The following is a 19,030-nucleotide window of genomic DNA, read 5'->3' on the forward strand; positions in this document are numbered from 1 at the left end:
ATCATCTTTAAGTGACAATTTTGTGTCACTCCCAGAATATCAGGAAACAGAATATATCTACAAACTCCATCAGAATAGACAAAATAATACAATGTGGTGAGAAGCAGAACACAGAAGAGGTAGAAATATAAATCCAAGTTGACTTGTGTAACACCTACCTATACTGCCACTTAACAGACAAATGATGTCATCACTGGCTGGTAAATTTTAAACTATTTTAATTGACAGCACTGGCAGGCCTGTGTACTAGGAGTGCTAACATACAGGGTACAAAATAAGAAATTAAAACTGAAAGCAAAAGCCCAACTTAACGTTTTGCAAAACGTCTGCTTTAAAGCAGAAATGAAAGGGCAGGACTGAATTAAGAATTGACGAAAAAGACATTTCCTTTACCAGAACTTACAACTCAACCATTTCTCCATGATTTTTGAATACTTTACTATTTCTTTGACCTCTTTACTGTACAATAGGAACACAGGAACAGGAGTAGGCCATTCAGCCCTTCAAACCTGTTTCACCATTCAATGGGATCATGGTTGTTCTGCATGCAATTCCAGATCTCTTAATACTTCTGCTTTAAACAAATAAATCTCAGATTTAAAAATTAACTGATCTAGCATCAACTGCCAATTGTAGAAGAGAGTTTCAAACCCTTTACCAACCTAACATCTCTCCTGCATTATCTAGTCCTGATTCTCAGACTACAGGTCATTCTGGTATAACTTGTTTCGAAAACATGAACTCGCTATAAAGTGATTGACAAATTGTGGATACTGTTTGGATAAAGCGAACTTTCCACTGAAAGGGAGTAGCAATCGTGTACATTGTAATTTTCTATAGCTGTTTCCATAGCGTGATTTTCTACAGCGCGGGGTTGCAGAGGAACACAAGTGTTGTGTTAAAGCAGAACGACCCATATGCCTCCTGGCTCTAGAATCTCCAATCTGTGGGAACAGTTTATCTTTATCCTTTCCTGTTAATAGCTTGAAGATATCAATCAGATCATTCCTTATCCTTCTAAATTCTAGAGAAATCTGGTTTAGCTCAGTTGGCTGGACAGTTGGCTGTGATGCTGAGTAGTGACAACGGCAACCACACCACCATCACCACCGGCTGAGGTTACCATGAAGGACTCTTTCTCAATGCCTCTCCTTACCGGAAGCATGGTGACCCTCAAGTTAAATCATCACCAGTCACCTTTCTCTAATGAAAAAGCAGCCTTATGGTCCAGTAAGACAGTGGTGACTTTAAATTTAACCTTGAAGCCCAGAAATCATTCTTGTAAACCTACACTGTGCTCTCTCCAAGGCCAATATATTTCTTCCGAAGGTATGGAACCCAGATCTTATCACAGTACTCCAACTGGGGTCTAACCAAAGTTTTGCCTAGTTGCAACACAAACACCACATCCTATATTCCAGTCCTCTAAAAATAAATGCCATTGAGTTTCACTTACTGATCTGCAAATCACTGATTAGATGTATCATCATCACCTGGCATTTAGACAAGTCATTTGGTGAGTTTGACACCCAGGGAATGAAACTGTGAAATTTAAAGATGATGTTAAGAGACATGGCAGTGGTTATATAACATTCTGGTCGAAGGACTAGAATAATTTATACAACTCCATCATTGTCAGAAAAAGTTCTCAAGCTACCTCACATGAATGAGGAAAATGGACACAAGAATACATAAATGAATAGATGGAGTGACAACTGTTTGATCAATTAAACAACTTTTAAGGAAGGTTTTTAAAGGAAGGTCTTTAAAAAATGGAGACAGAAGCAAAGTGGTAGGATTGGAAATGGAATGCCAGACTGTGGGATCTCAACAGTTGAAGACATAACTTTGTGTGCACGGTGGCTCAGTCGTTAGCACTGCTGCGTCACAGCACCAGAGACCTGGGTTCAATTCCAGCCTCAAGTGATTGTCTGTGTGGAGTTTGCACATTCTCCCCATGTCTGCATGGGTTTCCTCCCACAGCACAGGTTAGGTAAATTGGCCATGCTAAATTGCCCATAGTGTTCAGGGATGTGTAGGTTTGGTGCATTAGTCAGGGGTCAGCGTAGAGTAATATGGTAGGGAAATGAGTTTGGGTGGGATACTCTTCAGAGGGTCAGTATAGACTTGTTGGGCTGAATGGCCTGTTTCCACACAGTAGGGATTCTAAGGAGAAAAAAAATCACCAAAGGTAAGATGGAAAGAAATAGCCAGGGACACAGTTCAAAAAGAAAAGGCTTTAAAGCTACAGTTACTCAAAGGTAAGTACGTAAAGGCAAGTGTTTTAAAAAAATAGACAACAAATACTTGGGAACCAGGAGCCAGTCTACATCAGTGAAAAGACTTTTGCATAACAACACAGCTGGGTGCTCCCAATGCACCATCAGATCACTTCTACATGGAAGATTAACTCAATTGGTCTTCTTGCTTCCTTTACTAAATCACTAAAATTATTTAAGATCTAGATGAAAGGATGAGGATTTTATTGCATAATTTGAAAGATTGGGTTGTTTTACTTAACACGTCATAGTTTAAATGCTGCTATTTAAAGATAAGCCTACCTTTTAGTGTTCATGGAGGCTTTCATCATCCATTTATTTGTCAGTGGATCAAATACTTCCATGCTGCCTAAATGCTCATTTCCATCATGCCCTCCAACAGCATAAACTTTCCCTATGTTTCAAAAAAATTAAATGATTAAAAATGTTAATAGGTTTTCAAAAATAAATGTTAGATCAGTTAAAATATTATTCACCATCCACTGAGATTACTCCAACATGTCGTCGCCGGCTGTTCATTTCTGGCGCAAAGAACCAGCTGTTTTTGCTAATCGAGTAACACTCGATGCTACGGAATGGGTCACCTGCTCCTCCTCTGCCACCAACACAGAACAAGACACCTGTAGCAAATAGATTAAACATAGAATCTGAATTTTCATAGTTTAATATCAAAATAACCTCATCTTTTACCAGGATAACAAAATAAGAATAAATGGTGACCACAAATCATAAAAATTGAGTAATTACAGACATGGCAAACAAATTCAAGTTCACATCAAGTTTCCCTTTATTTGATGTTTTTACTGTACTGTGCAAAGTATGTAGCCAAGGAAAAACAACATTAGTTGAGAAAAGTAAAATTTTGATCTATAATGCAATAAAATGCTGTGTTTCACAGATCATACCATGAAAAATCTGATTAAGATTGCAATAATTGAGACAGATTTTGGAGAGCTGATAAGCTATTGTTTAGAACTTTGAACAGATGAATTAACTTCAAATCGAAAGTAGATTAACTGGTAGAAAGAAACCAAATAGGAGAAAGGGAGGACTGCCGATGCTGGAGGTCAGAGTAGAGAGTGTGGTGTTGGAAAAGCACAGCTGGTCAGGCAGCATCTGAGGAACAGGAGAATCGGCGTTTCGGGCATAAGCCCTTCATCATTCCTGATAAAGGGCCAAACATCAATTCTCCTCCTCCTCGGAAGCCGCCTAACCGGCCATGCTTTTCCAACACCACACTCTCAACTCTGGTAGAAAGAAATCACTACTATTCTCACTCTTAGAATAAAATTATACATTTCAACTAATGAAGCAAAAATAATTTGAATCTGTAAATAGCACTGTCCACTGAAACTGAATACTTTAAAAGGTATCTTCATGGAAACGACATTAGAATGTCAATGTTGCACCCGGAATCAACATAAATAATTCAATATAACCTATTTTAACAAAACAATGCCTCCAGAAAAACTGCAGTTTCCCAATTTATTAGAAAATCTGACTGTATTGCAATATGAAAACTGTTGATTAAAAATTCTCAAATTTCAGTGTCGGAAAACAACAAGAAAAATAAAACGTTTATATGAAGGATAATAATGTTCTAATAAGATATAATCTTATTCATTTAGCAGAAAATGCTTTTATAACAAGTCTCCCTTATTACAATCACTTTTATTACAAAAATAAAAATGGAACAATAAATCAGACCTAGCCATAAATTTAACTCCAGTTTGTTGCACTGACAAAACCCCAACTCCCCATAATAAGTCATCATGCTCCCAGTACAGCACAGCTTCCAGTCACTTGAAATCATTTCAGTATACAGAACCTGTGATTTTATTTTGTTGGAAGATATACTTAATACCTTTCTATCTTTGTCACTATTGCCTTTATTGTTCACAAAATAGTCTTGCGATATATTCATCAACTGATACAGTGCACAAGGATTTCACATTTACACAATTCTTACTTTCCCAGTTGCTGTGGGCAGATGTTGGACTTGAAGATCTACATGGAAGTTATCGCAGCGACAGAATGAGCACAGCCTAGCCTACAGGTCATTTCAATCCAATTAACTCTTACCAAATAGGTCACGGTATTCAGTCTTGCAGGCAAATGATAAGTTTAACAACGTCAGCCCTGAGCAAGAGTGAAGGGTGAATGTAAACGTATATGCGAGATGAGTGTTACAGATATTTAACTAAAAACTTGGAGGATCCAACAGCAGTAAGTCTAATACTTAAAAATGAGGTTACAGCTTGTGTCAATACAAGAATTGAAAAGTTCTCTCTTTAAAAGAAGTTTGTATTAGAATCATTTATTCAAATCAAATAAATAAGTTTTGTTACCAGCTGTGTGTTTTCTTGATGTTGTGCGTATGGAATATTCAAAGTCTGGTACTGGCTTGTTGCTCAACTGAAGATGGTAGTTTCTAGCTTCATCCAACAGGTCCCTGCATTTCAGATTCTGTCTGATTATGTTTTCTTTAGCCACAAACCCCATGAGAAACTCAACAGGCAACAAAGGCAATCGAACCTGCCAGTAAAGAACAACTAATTATTATAACTGATGGAATTCCTACTGCTGCACTATTTGACTGTTTCTTTACAAAAAAGAAAGTAAGACTTGCACGCATATATATATAATATATATATATTATTGCCACTTATTACCAGAGAATGTCCCAAACTAATTTGCAATCGAAGCACTTTTAAAATGTAATCACTGCTGTAACATAGGATACATGGTGTATTTCTAAGCTGCAGAAACAAGGTATTGAGCTGGTTGATCAACTGTAATTATGTTGAGTGGCCAAGCAAGCTGAAAAGGCTATTCTTGCTCCTAATTTGTGTCGATGCAATTCTTAGGGTCCAACATTTGCAAAGTAAATGTAATAACGTGTGTAGAAACTGGGAGATCAAATGGCATGTGATCAGGTATCTTGTGACATGGTATCACAGATTCTGTACAATGTGGAAGCAGGCCATTCAGCCCAACAAGTCCACACCAAAGAGCACCAATACAGACACCTCACCCTCCATTCCTGTAATCCTGTATTTCTCATTGCTGATCCACCTAGCCTGCAGATCCCTGGACACTATGGGCAATTTAGCATGGCCAATCCATGTAACCTGCACATCTCTGGACTGGATGTTAGCTCAGTCTGTACAATGACACATTCTTTGCTTCACTTTTCATTATTAATGTTTTAAAATGAAATTGTAAAGAGCAATCTGGTAAAGGACAATAAACCATTCCAGCTTCACATTCAAAAAAACGGTCAAGACTATTTTTCAGTAAGTTATCTGCCATAGTTGTAACTATGCACCCACAGCTCTAGATTACTGTATTGAAGAGGATGCATGCCTGGTCTCTAATTGGTCCAGCCATCTTTTAATGCAAGCTAACTTCTTGAGGCTCAGTCTCTTTTTCAAGGTGGCTCTGCTCTCTGGCAGGACTGAACTAGAGACGGGAATGTTTACTACTCGAGCTGCCTTAACTTGTCTTGCAAAGTTTCTCTGATGTCAAGATAGGCAGCCACTTTCATTCTTTTCCTTGCTGGAGTGAACTGCTTGAATACTTTTGTCTTAAGCTTCAGGAATGATTAACAAACTCAGCAATCTCCCACTTAACTTTCACTTCACACCTTGGTTTCCTACTTGCTGTCTCAACTTCGTTGTGTCCAATCGACAGCACTTTTGATTTTATCGCAGGTTATACTTGCATGGTTTTAGTGAGGTTGCAATATTGAATTATGGCTTGCCTGTGTTTTTAGACATCCACTCAATTGGTTGTCATGGTCATATGGCAAGTTTGTGCAAGTTTAGCTAATCTGGAGTTACCAGTTCAGAACTTCAATTTATCATAGGATTTCCTGTTCTGCAGAGGAAACCTGAACTTCCTAACAGGAGATTCAGATTATCCAATTTTGACTCAACACAATTGTGCCATAATAAACAAAAATGGTTTTAACACAAAAAGCAGGAGTACTAACGGCTGCAAGTAAAGAAATAGAACAATTGTCCAGAGTGGGTACGAATGTGCATGTTCAAAAGCCAAAATTTGAAAAGCAAGATCAAGAGCTGCATACACAATTAAACAGAACAACAAAAATTAGGCAGAGGGAACAGAATTCATGATCTTAAATTGTTGAACTCAAATGGTGAATTCAAAAGGCTGCAAAAATGTTTAGTTGTAAGATAAGATGCCTCAACCTTGTGTTGAAAAGAACATATCTGGGATACATGTTTGTGGCTTAAAATTCTTCGTTGTATAGTTTACTGGAGGGAAGAAATGGCAAGGCTTCCATTTGCCAATCTATCCCATTTTTGTCCCAGTCACAAATTTCATGAAAGAAATGGCTACTATTAGATGTTCCATGATGCCCTGTAGCATCGTATGGACTTCAAAGTGGCACCATTCCTTTCTACCGTGGAAGGAGAGTAGCCTGTTTCAGTTGAAGAATCGGGACTTCTCTTTTAAGAAAAAGGTCATACTTTCCAAGTAAGGCTGAGTCCTCCAATTCCACTAGATAGATAGCTTGGAAGTACTATGCTTTATGGGCAAAGGAAGCACAACTGGTGAGGTATGGCAGTTGAATCCGTTCTGGCAATTTCACTCTTTTTGCAAATACCAGCTTGGGAAGGACCTCAATCAGTGCCTGTGCCCACCCTTCATAGGAAGTTTATGACCTGTTAAATGACTACAAACCTACTAGAAGTATGTTGTATCTTAAATTCCAAGCCTTGTCTAATTTACAGAATTGAAGTGCCTTGAACAATCCAAGCATTTCAGAGGTTTAATATCTTAGAAGAAAACAAAGATTTTCTCTACATGCCTTAAATGCAAAACAAATGCCAAATCAAATCTGTAATTAAAAATTACAGCCAGAATCACATAACCATCACATGCTTTAGAAACAAACAGTGCCCCCAGTTCATCAATCCTGTTACTGCAAATTCGCGCTAATGAAACACGTGTTATAACAGAATGACCTGTACCGTCCAACCACCAATACTAGTCATCTAGTACTTGCGCGAATACCAAACAGACATGGATGATGGATAAAACAGAGACCATAAAAACTGGGTTCATTTTGTCTGGCTCTTTTTTTTTAAAATGGCGAAGTCACTCATGTCTCCTTAATATCTTTGAAATCCTCCACATCCTCAACAAATGGGTAAATGTGTTAAAAGGACTTCCAATTACACCAGCAAAATTGAACTGCAAATTAATGTCAACCCACCTGAGCAACAACTTGATCCAACCATTTAGCATGATGCTGTGGATTCGAGTGCAACCACTTCATAGCAGCATTATATACTTGCTCTTCTTTTTCCACATTCAAATCACTGGATGAAAGAAGTGCGATGAGATGCTTTGGTGAAACATTTACAAAGTCTTCACATTCTACTACTTCATTAAAATGCTCACAGGCATATTTATCTGCCATGCCCATCAAGTCAACTCGGTTGTGACTTTCAGCAAAAGATCGGACTGCTAAGCAATTTGATGGGTGAAAATGGGCTTTCATGTATTCACAGCATGCCTTAGCCACAAGTTCTACCTGCAGAATGCAAGCAGCATAGAGAAGAGGTTGCACGTTGTCTACAGTAAGTGTAATCCTGGAGCAATATGCAAATCTGACAAGGTCATCCATCGCATCGCCGTCAAAATCTTTAATCTCTATCAAATCTTGTTTGGCTTCAGCCATCTCAGAAAGGAACATTGCTCTGAAATAGGGAATCACACAGGCCAGCACCAATTTGTGGCATGGGATAAGCTTGGACCCCACCTACGCAGTGAGAAAACAAAAGAATATCACTTTAGTAACAATTTAAAATGAAGCTAAACCTATAGTCTTTGAGTGCAATCATGCACAACAAGTAGCCAGATCTACTAAGCAGGGAACAATCGCTGACACAGATTACTTTCTGTACAAAGTATTAATTTGCAATAAACAGCAAATTAACTTCTTAAAATTATAACATGAATATTTTGAACGTTTCTGGCCAACCGACTTATTTTGCAGTTTTGACTTACAGAATCAGATAAACTGGTTTATGTGAATAAAATTAAGTTTAACACATTAGGTGCGAAAACTAGCTCCTGAAAACTCAAAATATTAATTATTATCCAATATAAAAAGTATAAATGATAATTTAATCAGATGATTAGCAAACCTGAAAGAGGTGAACATTCATAAGCATTTGAGTGGGTGTGATAACACACACCTCAAGCAATTACTGCCAACACTGTACTTATCGAGTCAGATGTACAGCACAGAAACAGACCCTTTGGTCCAACTTGTCCATGCCAACCAGATACCCCATCCCAATCTAGTCCCACCTGCCAGCACCCAGCCCATATCCCCCCAAACTCCTCTTATTCATATACCCATCCAGGTGCCTTTTAAACGTTGCAATTGTACTAGCCTGCGTCACTTCCTCTGGCAACCCATTCCACACATGGACCACCCTCTGCGTGAAAAAGTTGCCCCTTGGGTCTCTTTTATTTCTTTCTGCTCTCACCCTAAACCTATGCACTCTAATTCTGGATTCCCCCACCCCAGGGAAAATTCCTTGTCTATTTACCCTATCCATGTTCCTCATGAGTTTATAAACGTCTATAAGGTCACCCCCTCAGCCTCCAACGCTCCAGGGAAAACAGCCCTAAGCCTATTCAATCTCATTTAAAAACACTTTGAATTAAACTAATATAAGCAATCTCAGAAACAGTTCATCCCTAGTTTAGAAAGTATTTTGCAACTGTGCATCAGTTCCAACCTACTCAGTAAAATTATTACTGGGATCAGTGCAAGTCTGTATTAAACACAAAAATAAACAAAACATAGTCCACTCATGTATGATAATAAACCTATATATAGAATATACAGAACAGTAACAGACCATTCAGTTCAACTGATCTACACTTGTAAATGATCCACATGAGCTAATGACTGAGCCATTATAATTTTTACATGCAACAATTTGATTAAAAAAAAACCTCAAATGAAGATTTCACTTTCTTCATTAGAACTGACAAAAGGAAACGTCTGTCAACTCAAACGTTCAAGAATGTTGTTACCACCTTTCAAATAGGAATCTTTAGCGATACATTAGTTTACCAACAGTTTCTCTAAGCTTCCTAATGACAAAAATTATACCTAGTGATTGCATAGGATGCAATGATTTTCAAACCTCAATTTGTCAAAAAATTAAAAGCATGTTAACATAGCAAACTGTCATAACAGTGTTATTGTTGTTTACTTTAAAACAAAAATTTGCATTGAAGGGTTAGAAATAAAATGACTGTTTACCAAACAGGTTATTCTAATTTAATAAAGATACTTAATTAACATCACGCACTGGTATTGACCAGTTAACTGCATTAGCTGCTATTTATGCTGCTGACAAGCAAATTTAATACAGATTGTATCACATTAAAAGACTTCCAACATGCCCCCAACAAAGACTAGAATCAAACTGGATCAAAAGCTACTACCCCATCTAGACCATGCAAGAATACATTACACTAAGACAGAATTTGTTGCCTGTCACTGTAATAATTTTTTTTGTATTTATTCAGAGGATGAGGGAGTCACTGGCTGGGCCAGCATTTATTGCCCATCTTTAATAGCCCAGAGGGTAGTCAACAGCATTGCTCTGGGTCTGCACTCACATGCAGACCAGATTGGATAAGGATGGCAGTTTCCTTCCCTAAAGGACATTAACAAACCAGATGGATTTTTCCAACAATTGGAAATGGAGTCATTAACAGACTCTTCTTTCCAGATTTTTTATTGAATTCAAATTCCACCATCTGCCATGCTGGGCTTCAAGCCCAGGTCCCCAGAATATTACCTGGGTCTCTGGATTAATAGCTTAGTAATAATACTTCTAGGCCATCACCTTCCCCTGAAAATAAAGTATGCATAGAGTTATTTAGACTGCCTTTATTCTTCTATTAAGTTTCAACAAATAAATATCAACATAGACTTAGGAGTGTAATTAGCTTTTTAACCTGAGAGCACAGTTTGACCAAGAGGCTCAAACGCCTCCAGTTGCATCAGCTGAAATATTACTGAGTGTCATTTTGGTATATTTAAGAAACTAACTAGAGAGTCCTTTTAATACTCCACCAAGAATGCAGATGCTATATACAATCTCAAAACATTGAGAATTTTTGGTATATCAAGATTTTACAGATATATGCTTGCACAATATTTTCCCTAAGCTTAGTGCAACAAGACCTTCAAATACACCAACCTTTATTAGCAAAACAATAACATTAATCCAGATTATCACAGAGAGGTCGCACCAGAGTATTAAACTTTATAGTTTTGTTAAAGAGTCAACATGCAAGTCAGAAATTTCTCTATGCCAGTGTTTCACCAATCCCTACTGTTTCACCCAACAGAGTTACTAACACTTTTAAGCAAAAGTAGTGTATTATATTCTACCACTAGAAGAATTCTAATACAGCATTGCAGTGCAACTGATTAAAACCATGCCATTGATGAGCATAAGTTCTGAAATATTGGGGTTTGCACAGTACATTAGCTCATTGGAACACCACTGTTCAGCATTTGCTAACTTACACTAATATTCATCAAGTCCTGTGATAGCTCAAGAAAAATTAATTTGCCATCCCACTGAATATTTAAAATGAAAAGTCCTAATGAGGACACTTAGAGTAAGATTAAGTTTCACATTCCTAATTTACTTTTCACTCCTGTCTGTCAAGAGTGTGTTGCTGATGAGAGAAACATGTCTTTGTTTTTATTTTAAAGCCTGAAAGAATGGCATTCTTCTCACCTTCAATGTTACATCACATAGCTCTTTGGCTTCATAGAACTGAAATAGAGCACGGTGATATTCCTTCCAAGCTTCATCTGCTTCAAAAATAAAACATCCATCTGCTTCAGTATCATGGGTAAATGTCTTGCAGTGAAGCCTCCTGTTCTTCAGCTGATGATGCTTCAAGTTTTCTGGAATCATATCACCTGAAGCCATTTGTTTAAATGCTATGCCTTCTGGTGAAGTATCTAATTGTAAGGTTCAAGACAATACCTTTTGTGGGTCAAGCATTTTGGTAATATTTGCAAATGTATTTTTTCCTAGGTAAAACAAATACCAATGAATTAGCAATTTCACAGACTCTCATCCACAATCAACAAGACATAGTATTTGTCAGATAATTTATATCTGAGACAAATAGAATAAAACAGGCCCCAACCTTTTATATTAATACTGAATAATAATGGGTAATTTTAATTCATTTGATGGCAATGGAAAAACATCACCAATTTACACACAAATATTCAAATTATAATTTGACACGCTGCATTTCTGTAAACTCAGTTTTTATAATTGGGGTTTCAGACCAAGGAAATTATTTGAGATCTGAATGATCATGGGAAGACACTGGGCCAAATTTTGGTGGGGCACAATGGCTCATTTCAGTGCAACGGTCAATTTTTCTTCTAGAGGAAATCCAATTTTCCCTCTACTTTCAATCCAGCAGTATTTCTCTCTCACCTTTTTGTGGGTCAGGAACATTTTTGGAAGTCCACAAAAAGCACATCTGGTTTGAAAGGTGATGAAGCTAATGGAATCAGGTACATTCTGAAAGGAAAGTACAAGTGTTTTTCCACTTCAAGTTCATTATTAGGTGCTGTAATATAGATCTGATTTTAATGCAGAGATGAATCACACTAAACCGTCCTTTAAAGATTAAGTTGACATTGATATTGATCAGCTTTGTGTACAACATAACGCAGTGGAACATGTTACAAAATGTCCTGTCATCTTTTCTATCATGATTTAAACTGCTCTATGATTATTGAAAAAAATTATATAATCCTAGTTTTGATACTGATAGCTTGCATGGAGCATACAAATGGCATCAGAGGTCTGAGGGAACATTGGCTGACATGGGGTAGTGAGGTTTATGAAACTTTTATTGTGGAGACTTGGGATACCATATTAGAGAACTGAGTTGGCCTTCTGACTAGCTGACCTTCGCAGTTATACTCTTCACGCACTAGTATAGCTGGCAAACTGCACTGTAGACCTGACAGGGGTAAAAAAGACATAAGTGGTGTGTGAAGCCATATGCTGTTGTGTGTATGGTTTCTGAACTGTGTCTCATGGAAGATTAAAACCACTGAAGTGAATGGACAAGAACATAGCAGATGAAATATAATGTGGGAAAATGAAACGTTATCTATTTTGATAGGAGAAACATAAGCAAAGTATCGCTTAAGGCTGGAAAGTGTAGAAATACAAAGGGGATTTAAGTCACTGAAGGCTAACATGCAAGTGTAGGAAGCTATTAGGAAGGCTAATGCCATGTTAGCTTTTATTGCAAGAGGATTTACACAGAAATAGTAAAGTCTTGCCTCAATCATATAGCAGTTTGCTTAGACCACACCTGGAGTACTACATTTATCATTGTTCTCATCTTAAGCAATTATTGCCATAGAGGGAGTGCAACAAAAGTTCACCAAATTTGTTCGAAGAGAGATTGGGTAATCTGGACCTGTATTTGAAGAATGAAAGGGGATCTCATTGAAACTTACAAACTACTTAGAGGTAGACAGGATAGTCTAGAATCAGGGGATAATCATTTAAAAATAAAGAGGATGCCATTTATGACCCAAATAAGAAAAATATTTTTTACTCAGTGCTGAAAACCTGATGAATTCTTTCCCACAGAAGGCTGGGAAGCTCAGTCTTGGATTGCTAGATTTCAGATCAGCAGTGGTGTACAATGTTATGAAGATGAGGTGGATAAAAAGCACCGTGTGCTTAATCAGCCATGATTGTATTGAATGGCAGAGCAGGCACAAAAGGAGTGTGTGTCCTATTCCTGCTCCCTTTTTGATTGCTATATATAAACTGTCATAAATATTTTCTTGGAATTTGTGATTCAAGTCCCTGTATTAGAGTCATACAGGTGTGTAGGCCAAATGCTGGCAAATTAAACTAGTTTTATTTTAGGATACCTGGACAGCATGGACAAGTTGGACTGAAGGGTGCTCCCGTGCTGCATATCTCTAGGACTCTATGAGTGGGGTAGCTGTATTTATAAAGACAACATTGTGATGGTGACTAGTGAAATAGGTTCAATAGATCGTGATGTGGAATCAGTTCAAGTGGAAATAAGGAATAGCAAACAAAACAGATCACAGATGGAAACTATCTACAGGCCCTTAAGGTGCTTCATTGCAAAACAAAATAATGGCGGAGTGTCTGAAGGGTGATTCTGGGTGATTTTAATCTGCATATATTGACTGGACAAATCTGATGGGCAAGAGTAAAATGAAAGACAAATTTGTTCAGTGCAAAGATAGTTTCTTAGAGTAGTTCATTGCAGAAGCTACTTGGCAGCAGGCTATTATATATCTAACCATGTGTCATGTGGTAGCTTGAAGAGATCTTCTGGTTAAGGATCCTTGAAGGGGTAGCAATGGTAGAATCACAAATTCAGTTTGAGGGAGAACATCTCAGGCTTCAAACCAGCGACTTCACCTTAAAAAAAGGGCAATTGAAGAAAATATTGCTTTAGTGGGCAGGAAATATAGACTAGCCCAATGGAAGATGCAACTGTGGATTAGTAACAGGGAACAAGAAAATGGTAGATAATTAAAAACAATATTTTGCATTGGCTTCACGGCAGAAGACAGTATATGCAGACAAATAATGTCAGATAAGCAAGGTGTTAATTGAAGGAAACATTCTCAGTCACAGCACCAGGTTATATTTCACAGGTTTATTTGGAAGCACAAGTTTTCGGAGTGCTTCTTCTTCATCAGGTAGCTAGTGGTGCAGGATCATAGGACACAGAATTTATAGCAAAATTATAGCACTGCTCCGAAAGCTTGTACTTCCAAATAACCCGGTTGGACTGTTAACCTGGTGTTGAGTGATTTTTGATTTTATCCACCCCACTCCAATGCCAGCACCTCCACATCTTTCTCAAACACAAGGGACAAAACATTTGACAAACTAGTAGGAGTAAAGTAAACAAATTGCCAGAACCTTATGGCCTGATTCCAAGGTTTTAAGGAAAGTGGCTGCAGAGGTAGTGGAGGCATTTCCAAGAGGGTTCCAGCAGATTGAAACAATGCTAATGTAATGCCCTGTTCAAGAAAGGCTAGAGACAAAAAGCCGGAAACTACAGGGCAGCACAGTTGGTCAATGGTTAACACCCAATGGTTAACTCTGCTGCCTCACAGCACCAGGAACCGGAGTTCAATTCCACCCTTGGGTGATTGCCTGTGTGGAGTTTTCATGTTCTCCCAGTGTCTGCGCAGGTTCCCTCCCATAGTCCAAAGATGTGCAGGTTAGGTGGATTAGCCACAGAAAATGCAGTGTTCCAGGGACAGGGGTGAATCAGGGGTGGGATGTCCAAGTAGCTTGCTTCCACACTGTAGTGATTTTATCTTAACATGTGTTATTTGGGTAAATGCAAGTCCATTATAAAGGAAGAAACAGCAGGACATTTAGAAAAAAAATTACAGTCAAACAGTCAACAGTTTTGTGAGACATAAATCATAATTGACAAAACTGCAAGAATTCTTTGAGGGAGTTCTTAAAAGGAACCAGCAAATGTAATGTTTTGGATTTTCAGAAAGAATTCAAATAGGGTACCACATAAAAGCTCACGGTATTAACACGGATTGAGGAATGGTTAACGTACCCAAAAGTTGGGATGAATGGATCTCTTCCAGGTTGGAAAGATCTAACTATTGGAGTGTCAAAAGGATCAGTCCTTGGGCCTCAATAATTTACTGTCAATAATAATGACTTGGACAAGGAGCAAAGTACAATTTATCTATATTTGTTTACAATAAGCAATAGGAAATATGATGTGAACATAAGGAATCTGCAAGGGAAGATAAGTTGAGCGAGTGTGCAAAACCTTGGCAGATTGAGTTTGATGTGGGAAGTTGTAAAGTCATGGACTTCGCTATAAAGAATCAAAACAGACGATTTAGTTTGAGAGATTCTCCAAAAAAAGTGAAGCACAGAGGGTTCTGAAAGTTCTTGTGCATGAAATACGAGAAACATGCAGTTTCGACAAGTAATTAAGGCAGTAAATGGAATTTTGGCCTTCACTGCTATTAGTTGGACATTAAAAATTGGATTCTATGATGAAGGGATGTATTGGCATGGAAGCAGTTCAGGGAATAACAAGCCGATTCCTGCAATGAATTATAGAATCCCGACAATGCGGAAATAGTGGACTTTTCAAGTCAAACAGGTTAGGCCTTTATCCATTAGAGTTTAGCAGAGGTGATCTTATTGAAACAGAAGAATCTGAGAGGGCTTGATATTGAGAAGATGTTTCCATTGGTAGGGAATCTTGAACATAATAAGGTGAGAATAGGGCAACACTTTTTTGAAATTGAGAAGCAAAGGAATTTCTTCTGAGCTTTTTTGAATGTCTAGAATTCTTTATTCTAGAGTGTTGTGGAAGTAAGATCACAAAGTATTTAAAGAGGAGGTAGGTAGCATTTTGAAATATATAGGAGTTCATACAGTCATAGAGATATATAGCACAGAAACAGTCCCTTCAGTCAAACCTGACCATGCCAAACGGATATTCTAAATAAATCTAGTCCTGTTTGCCAGCACTTAGCTCATATCCCTCTAAACCTTTCCCATTCACATACTCAGTCAGATGCCTTTTAAATGTTGTAATTGTACCATTTCATCTGGCAGCTCATTCCAAATGCACACCACCTTGTGTATGAAAAGGTTGCCCATTAGATCCCTTTTAAATCTTTCCCCTTTCACCAAACCTATGCCCTCTAGTCTAGGCTGCCCCAACCCAGGGAAAAGACCTTGTCTGCTTACCCTATCCAGTCCTCATGATTTTATAAACCTCTGAGGTTACCTTTCAGCCTCTAATGCTCCAGGGAAAATAGCCCCAGCCTATTCAGCCTCTCCCGATAACTCAAATTCTCCAACCCTGGCAAAGCATTCTTGTAAATCTTTTCTAAACCCTTTCAAGTTTCACAACATCCTTCCTATAGCAGAAACACCAGAATTGCACACAATATTCCAATAGTGGCCTAACCAATATCCTGTACAGCTACAACATGACCTCCCAACTCCTATATTCAATGCAATGACCAATAAAGGCAAGTATACCAAACACTTCTTCACTATGCTGCCTACTTGTGACACCACTTTCATGGAACTATGAACCTGCACTCCAAGATCTCTTTGTTCAGTAACACTCCCCAGGATCTTACTATTAACTGCATAAATCCTGCCCTGATTCACCTCCAAAATGCAACACCTCACATTTATCTATATGAAGCTCCATCTGCGAACCCATTGGCCCATCTGATCAAGATCTCTGTATTCTGAGGCAACGTTCTTCACAGTCCACTTTACCTCCAATTTTGGCATCATCTACAAACTTACTAACCATACCTCCTACATTCACATCCAAATCATTTACATAAGGTGACAAAAAAAAGCTGTGGACCCAGCACCTATCCTTGAGACACACCACCAGTTGAAGCCATGGAGAACTGACAACGGGGGACTAAAGAGGCCTGGTGTAGATTAGACATGATTTTATAGAATGGAGGGGCGGATTTGATTGGACTACCTCTATTCCTGTTTATGTTTTGATTGCAGGAGTAGAATATTTGCCGCCTTAAAAGCGTCTGTTTGTTCAAATGAACCCCATTCGGCTGTTTTTAATTAAATGAACCCACGATGCTTCCAAAGGTTCTTCAGAGAGGAGATGGCAAAAGTTCTGAACCCCCCCCCCCCCCCATCTCCAGGAGGTTTGTTAACATGCTCTGATAAAACAGTGATCTCGGAGACTGTCACCTTCCCGATTCCAGGTGCTCAATCATCCGGGGAGGAGCGATAACAAGGAGTTATAACGGTATTATTCTCCTATTCTGAAGTTACACTTCAGCGGCGTAAACAAAACAAATGTGTAGAAGACCAGAGTGTTACTGGGAGTGTGATCCCAATCGCGCATCAGTGAAGGAGGTGACAACACTAGCAAGCGGCCAGACCGAGCCTGGACACCCCCCCAAAAACAGCAAATACAAACACCACAGAGAGAAAATAAAACACCACGTTCAACAACTAAAACTCAGCCTCAGTGAAGAGGCCGAGAGTTTACACTTTGTTCGTTATTAACTCCACCCGCACACCGCAGCCCGACTGCATTTCGGATTAAAACACGGAAACTTCCAACTCCGCCGCTCTCGGGCCCGAACCGGCTCGACTTTCTCCGACATACCTTCCCCCGGCGGGATGTTCGTACGGGCCATCGCGGGGAAGACTGAAAACACGACTGAGAATCCAACCGGGACCCGGCTCCGACACCCAACCGCCCAGCGCTGGCCTCGCACTTCCGGCCTGCTCGAGCGGCGCTGCAGCCAGTATCCCTGAGGTGACGCGCTACTGCCCCGCCCCCCCCCGAGGAATTCGCCGCCGCCCCGCCCTCCCGAGGAACGCGTCACTGCCCCGTCCCCCCGAAGAACGCGCCACTGCCCCGCCCCCCATGAACGCGCCACTGCCCCGCCCACCGAGGAACGCGCCACTGCCCCGCCCCCACCTCCCACCAAGGAACGTGAACCCCAACTCGCCCAGTAAAGTGACTGCCCCGGGGTAACCTGATTGCCCCGTCCCTTCCTCCCCGGGGTAACCTGATTGCCCCGCCCCTTCCTCCCCGGGGTAACCTGTTTGCCCCGCCCCTTCCTCCTCGGGGTAGCCTGATTGCCCCACCCCCTCCCTGGGGTAACCTGATTGCCCCGCCCCCTCCTCCCTGGGGTAACCTGATTGCCCCGCCCCCTCCTCCCTGGGGTAACCTGATTGCCCTGCCCCCTCCTCCCTGGGGTAACCTGATTGCCCCGCCCCTTCCTCCCTGGGGTAACCTGATTGCCCCGCCCCCTCCTCCCTGGGGTAACCTGATTGCCCTGCCCCCTCCTCCCCAGGGTAACCTGATTGCCCCGCCCCTTCCTCCCCGGGGTAACCTGATTGCCCCGCCCCCTCCTCCCCGGGGTAACCTGATTGCCCCGCCCCTTCCTCCCCGGGGTAACCTGATTGCCCCGCCCCCTCCTCCCCGGGGTAACCTGATTGCCCTGCCCCCTCCTCCCCGGGGTAACCTGATTGCCCCGCCCCTTCCTCCCCGGGGTAACCTGATTGCCCTGCCCCCTCCTCCCCAGGGTAACCTGATTGCCCTGCCCCCTCCTCCCCAGGGTAACCTGATTGCCCCGCCCCCTCCTCCCTGGGGTAACCTGATTGCCCCGCCCCCTCCACCCCGGGGTAACCTGATTGCCCCGCCCCCTCCTCCCCGGGGTAACCTGATTGCCCCGCCCCCTCCTCCCCGGGGTAACCTGATTGCCCCACCCCCTCCCTGGGGTAACCTGATTGCCCCGCCCCCTCCACCCCGGGGTAACCTGATTGCCCCGCCCCCTCCTCCCCGGGGTAACCTGATTACCCCGCCCCTTCCTCCCTGGGGTAACCTGATTGCCCCGCCCCCTCCTCCCCGGGGTAACCTGATTACCCCGCCCCTTCCTCCCTGGGGTAACCTGATTGCCCCGCCCCCTCCTCCCCGGGGTAACCTGATTGCCCCGCCCCTTCCTCCCCGGGGTAACCTGATTACCCTGACCCGCACTCCCGGGTAATTCTCTTTGGCCCCTCATTTTTAAGCCTGAGTGGATTGTCTTAACAAGTGCGATTCTTTACACACATAAACCCTTGAGT

General features: G+C 40.7%; 1 protein-coding gene across 5 annotated transcripts in view; it reads right to left on the reverse strand.

Moving 5' to 3' along the window:
- klhl8 (kelch-like family member 8) overlaps nucleotides 1-19,030 on the reverse strand; it is a 28,501-nt gene that overhangs the window by 9,136 nt on the left and 335 nt on the right. Inside the window, exons 1-8 of one of the 5 annotated variants that reach the window (XM_043695764.2) lie at nucleotides 17,562-17,623; nucleotides 13,693-13,813; nucleotides 11,819-11,905; nucleotides 11,096-11,397; nucleotides 7,525-8,073; nucleotides 4,628-4,814; nucleotides 2,756-2,899; nucleotides 2,562-2,673 (exon numbers count right to left, since the gene is read on the reverse strand). In XM_043695764.2, the coding sequence (XP_043551699.2) occupies nucleotides 2,562-2,673; nucleotides 2,756-2,899; nucleotides 4,628-4,814; nucleotides 7,525-8,073; nucleotides 11,096-11,293 (1,190 nt within the window). In that variant the 5' untranslated portion in view covers nucleotides 11,294-11,397; nucleotides 11,819-11,905; nucleotides 13,693-13,813; nucleotides 17,562-17,623. Of the gene's footprint in view, nucleotides 1-2,561; nucleotides 2,674-2,755; nucleotides 2,900-4,627; nucleotides 4,815-7,524; nucleotides 8,074-11,095; nucleotides 11,398-11,818; nucleotides 11,906-13,692; nucleotides 13,814-17,561; nucleotides 17,678-19,030 lie in introns of those variants that run through there. The other 4 variants (XM_043695754.2, XM_043695774.2, XM_043695782.2 and 1 more) reach the window with 4 other exon arrangements.

This window comes from Chiloscyllium plagiosum, unplaced genomic scaffold (assembly GCF_037043375.1).
Source record: "Chiloscyllium plagiosum isolate Xiang-an unplaced genomic scaffold, Cpla_swu_hap1 HiC_scaffold_1, whole genome shotgun sequence".
NCBI lineage: Eukaryota > Metazoa > Chordata > Chondrichthyes > Orectolobiformes > Hemiscylliidae > Chiloscyllium > Chiloscyllium plagiosum.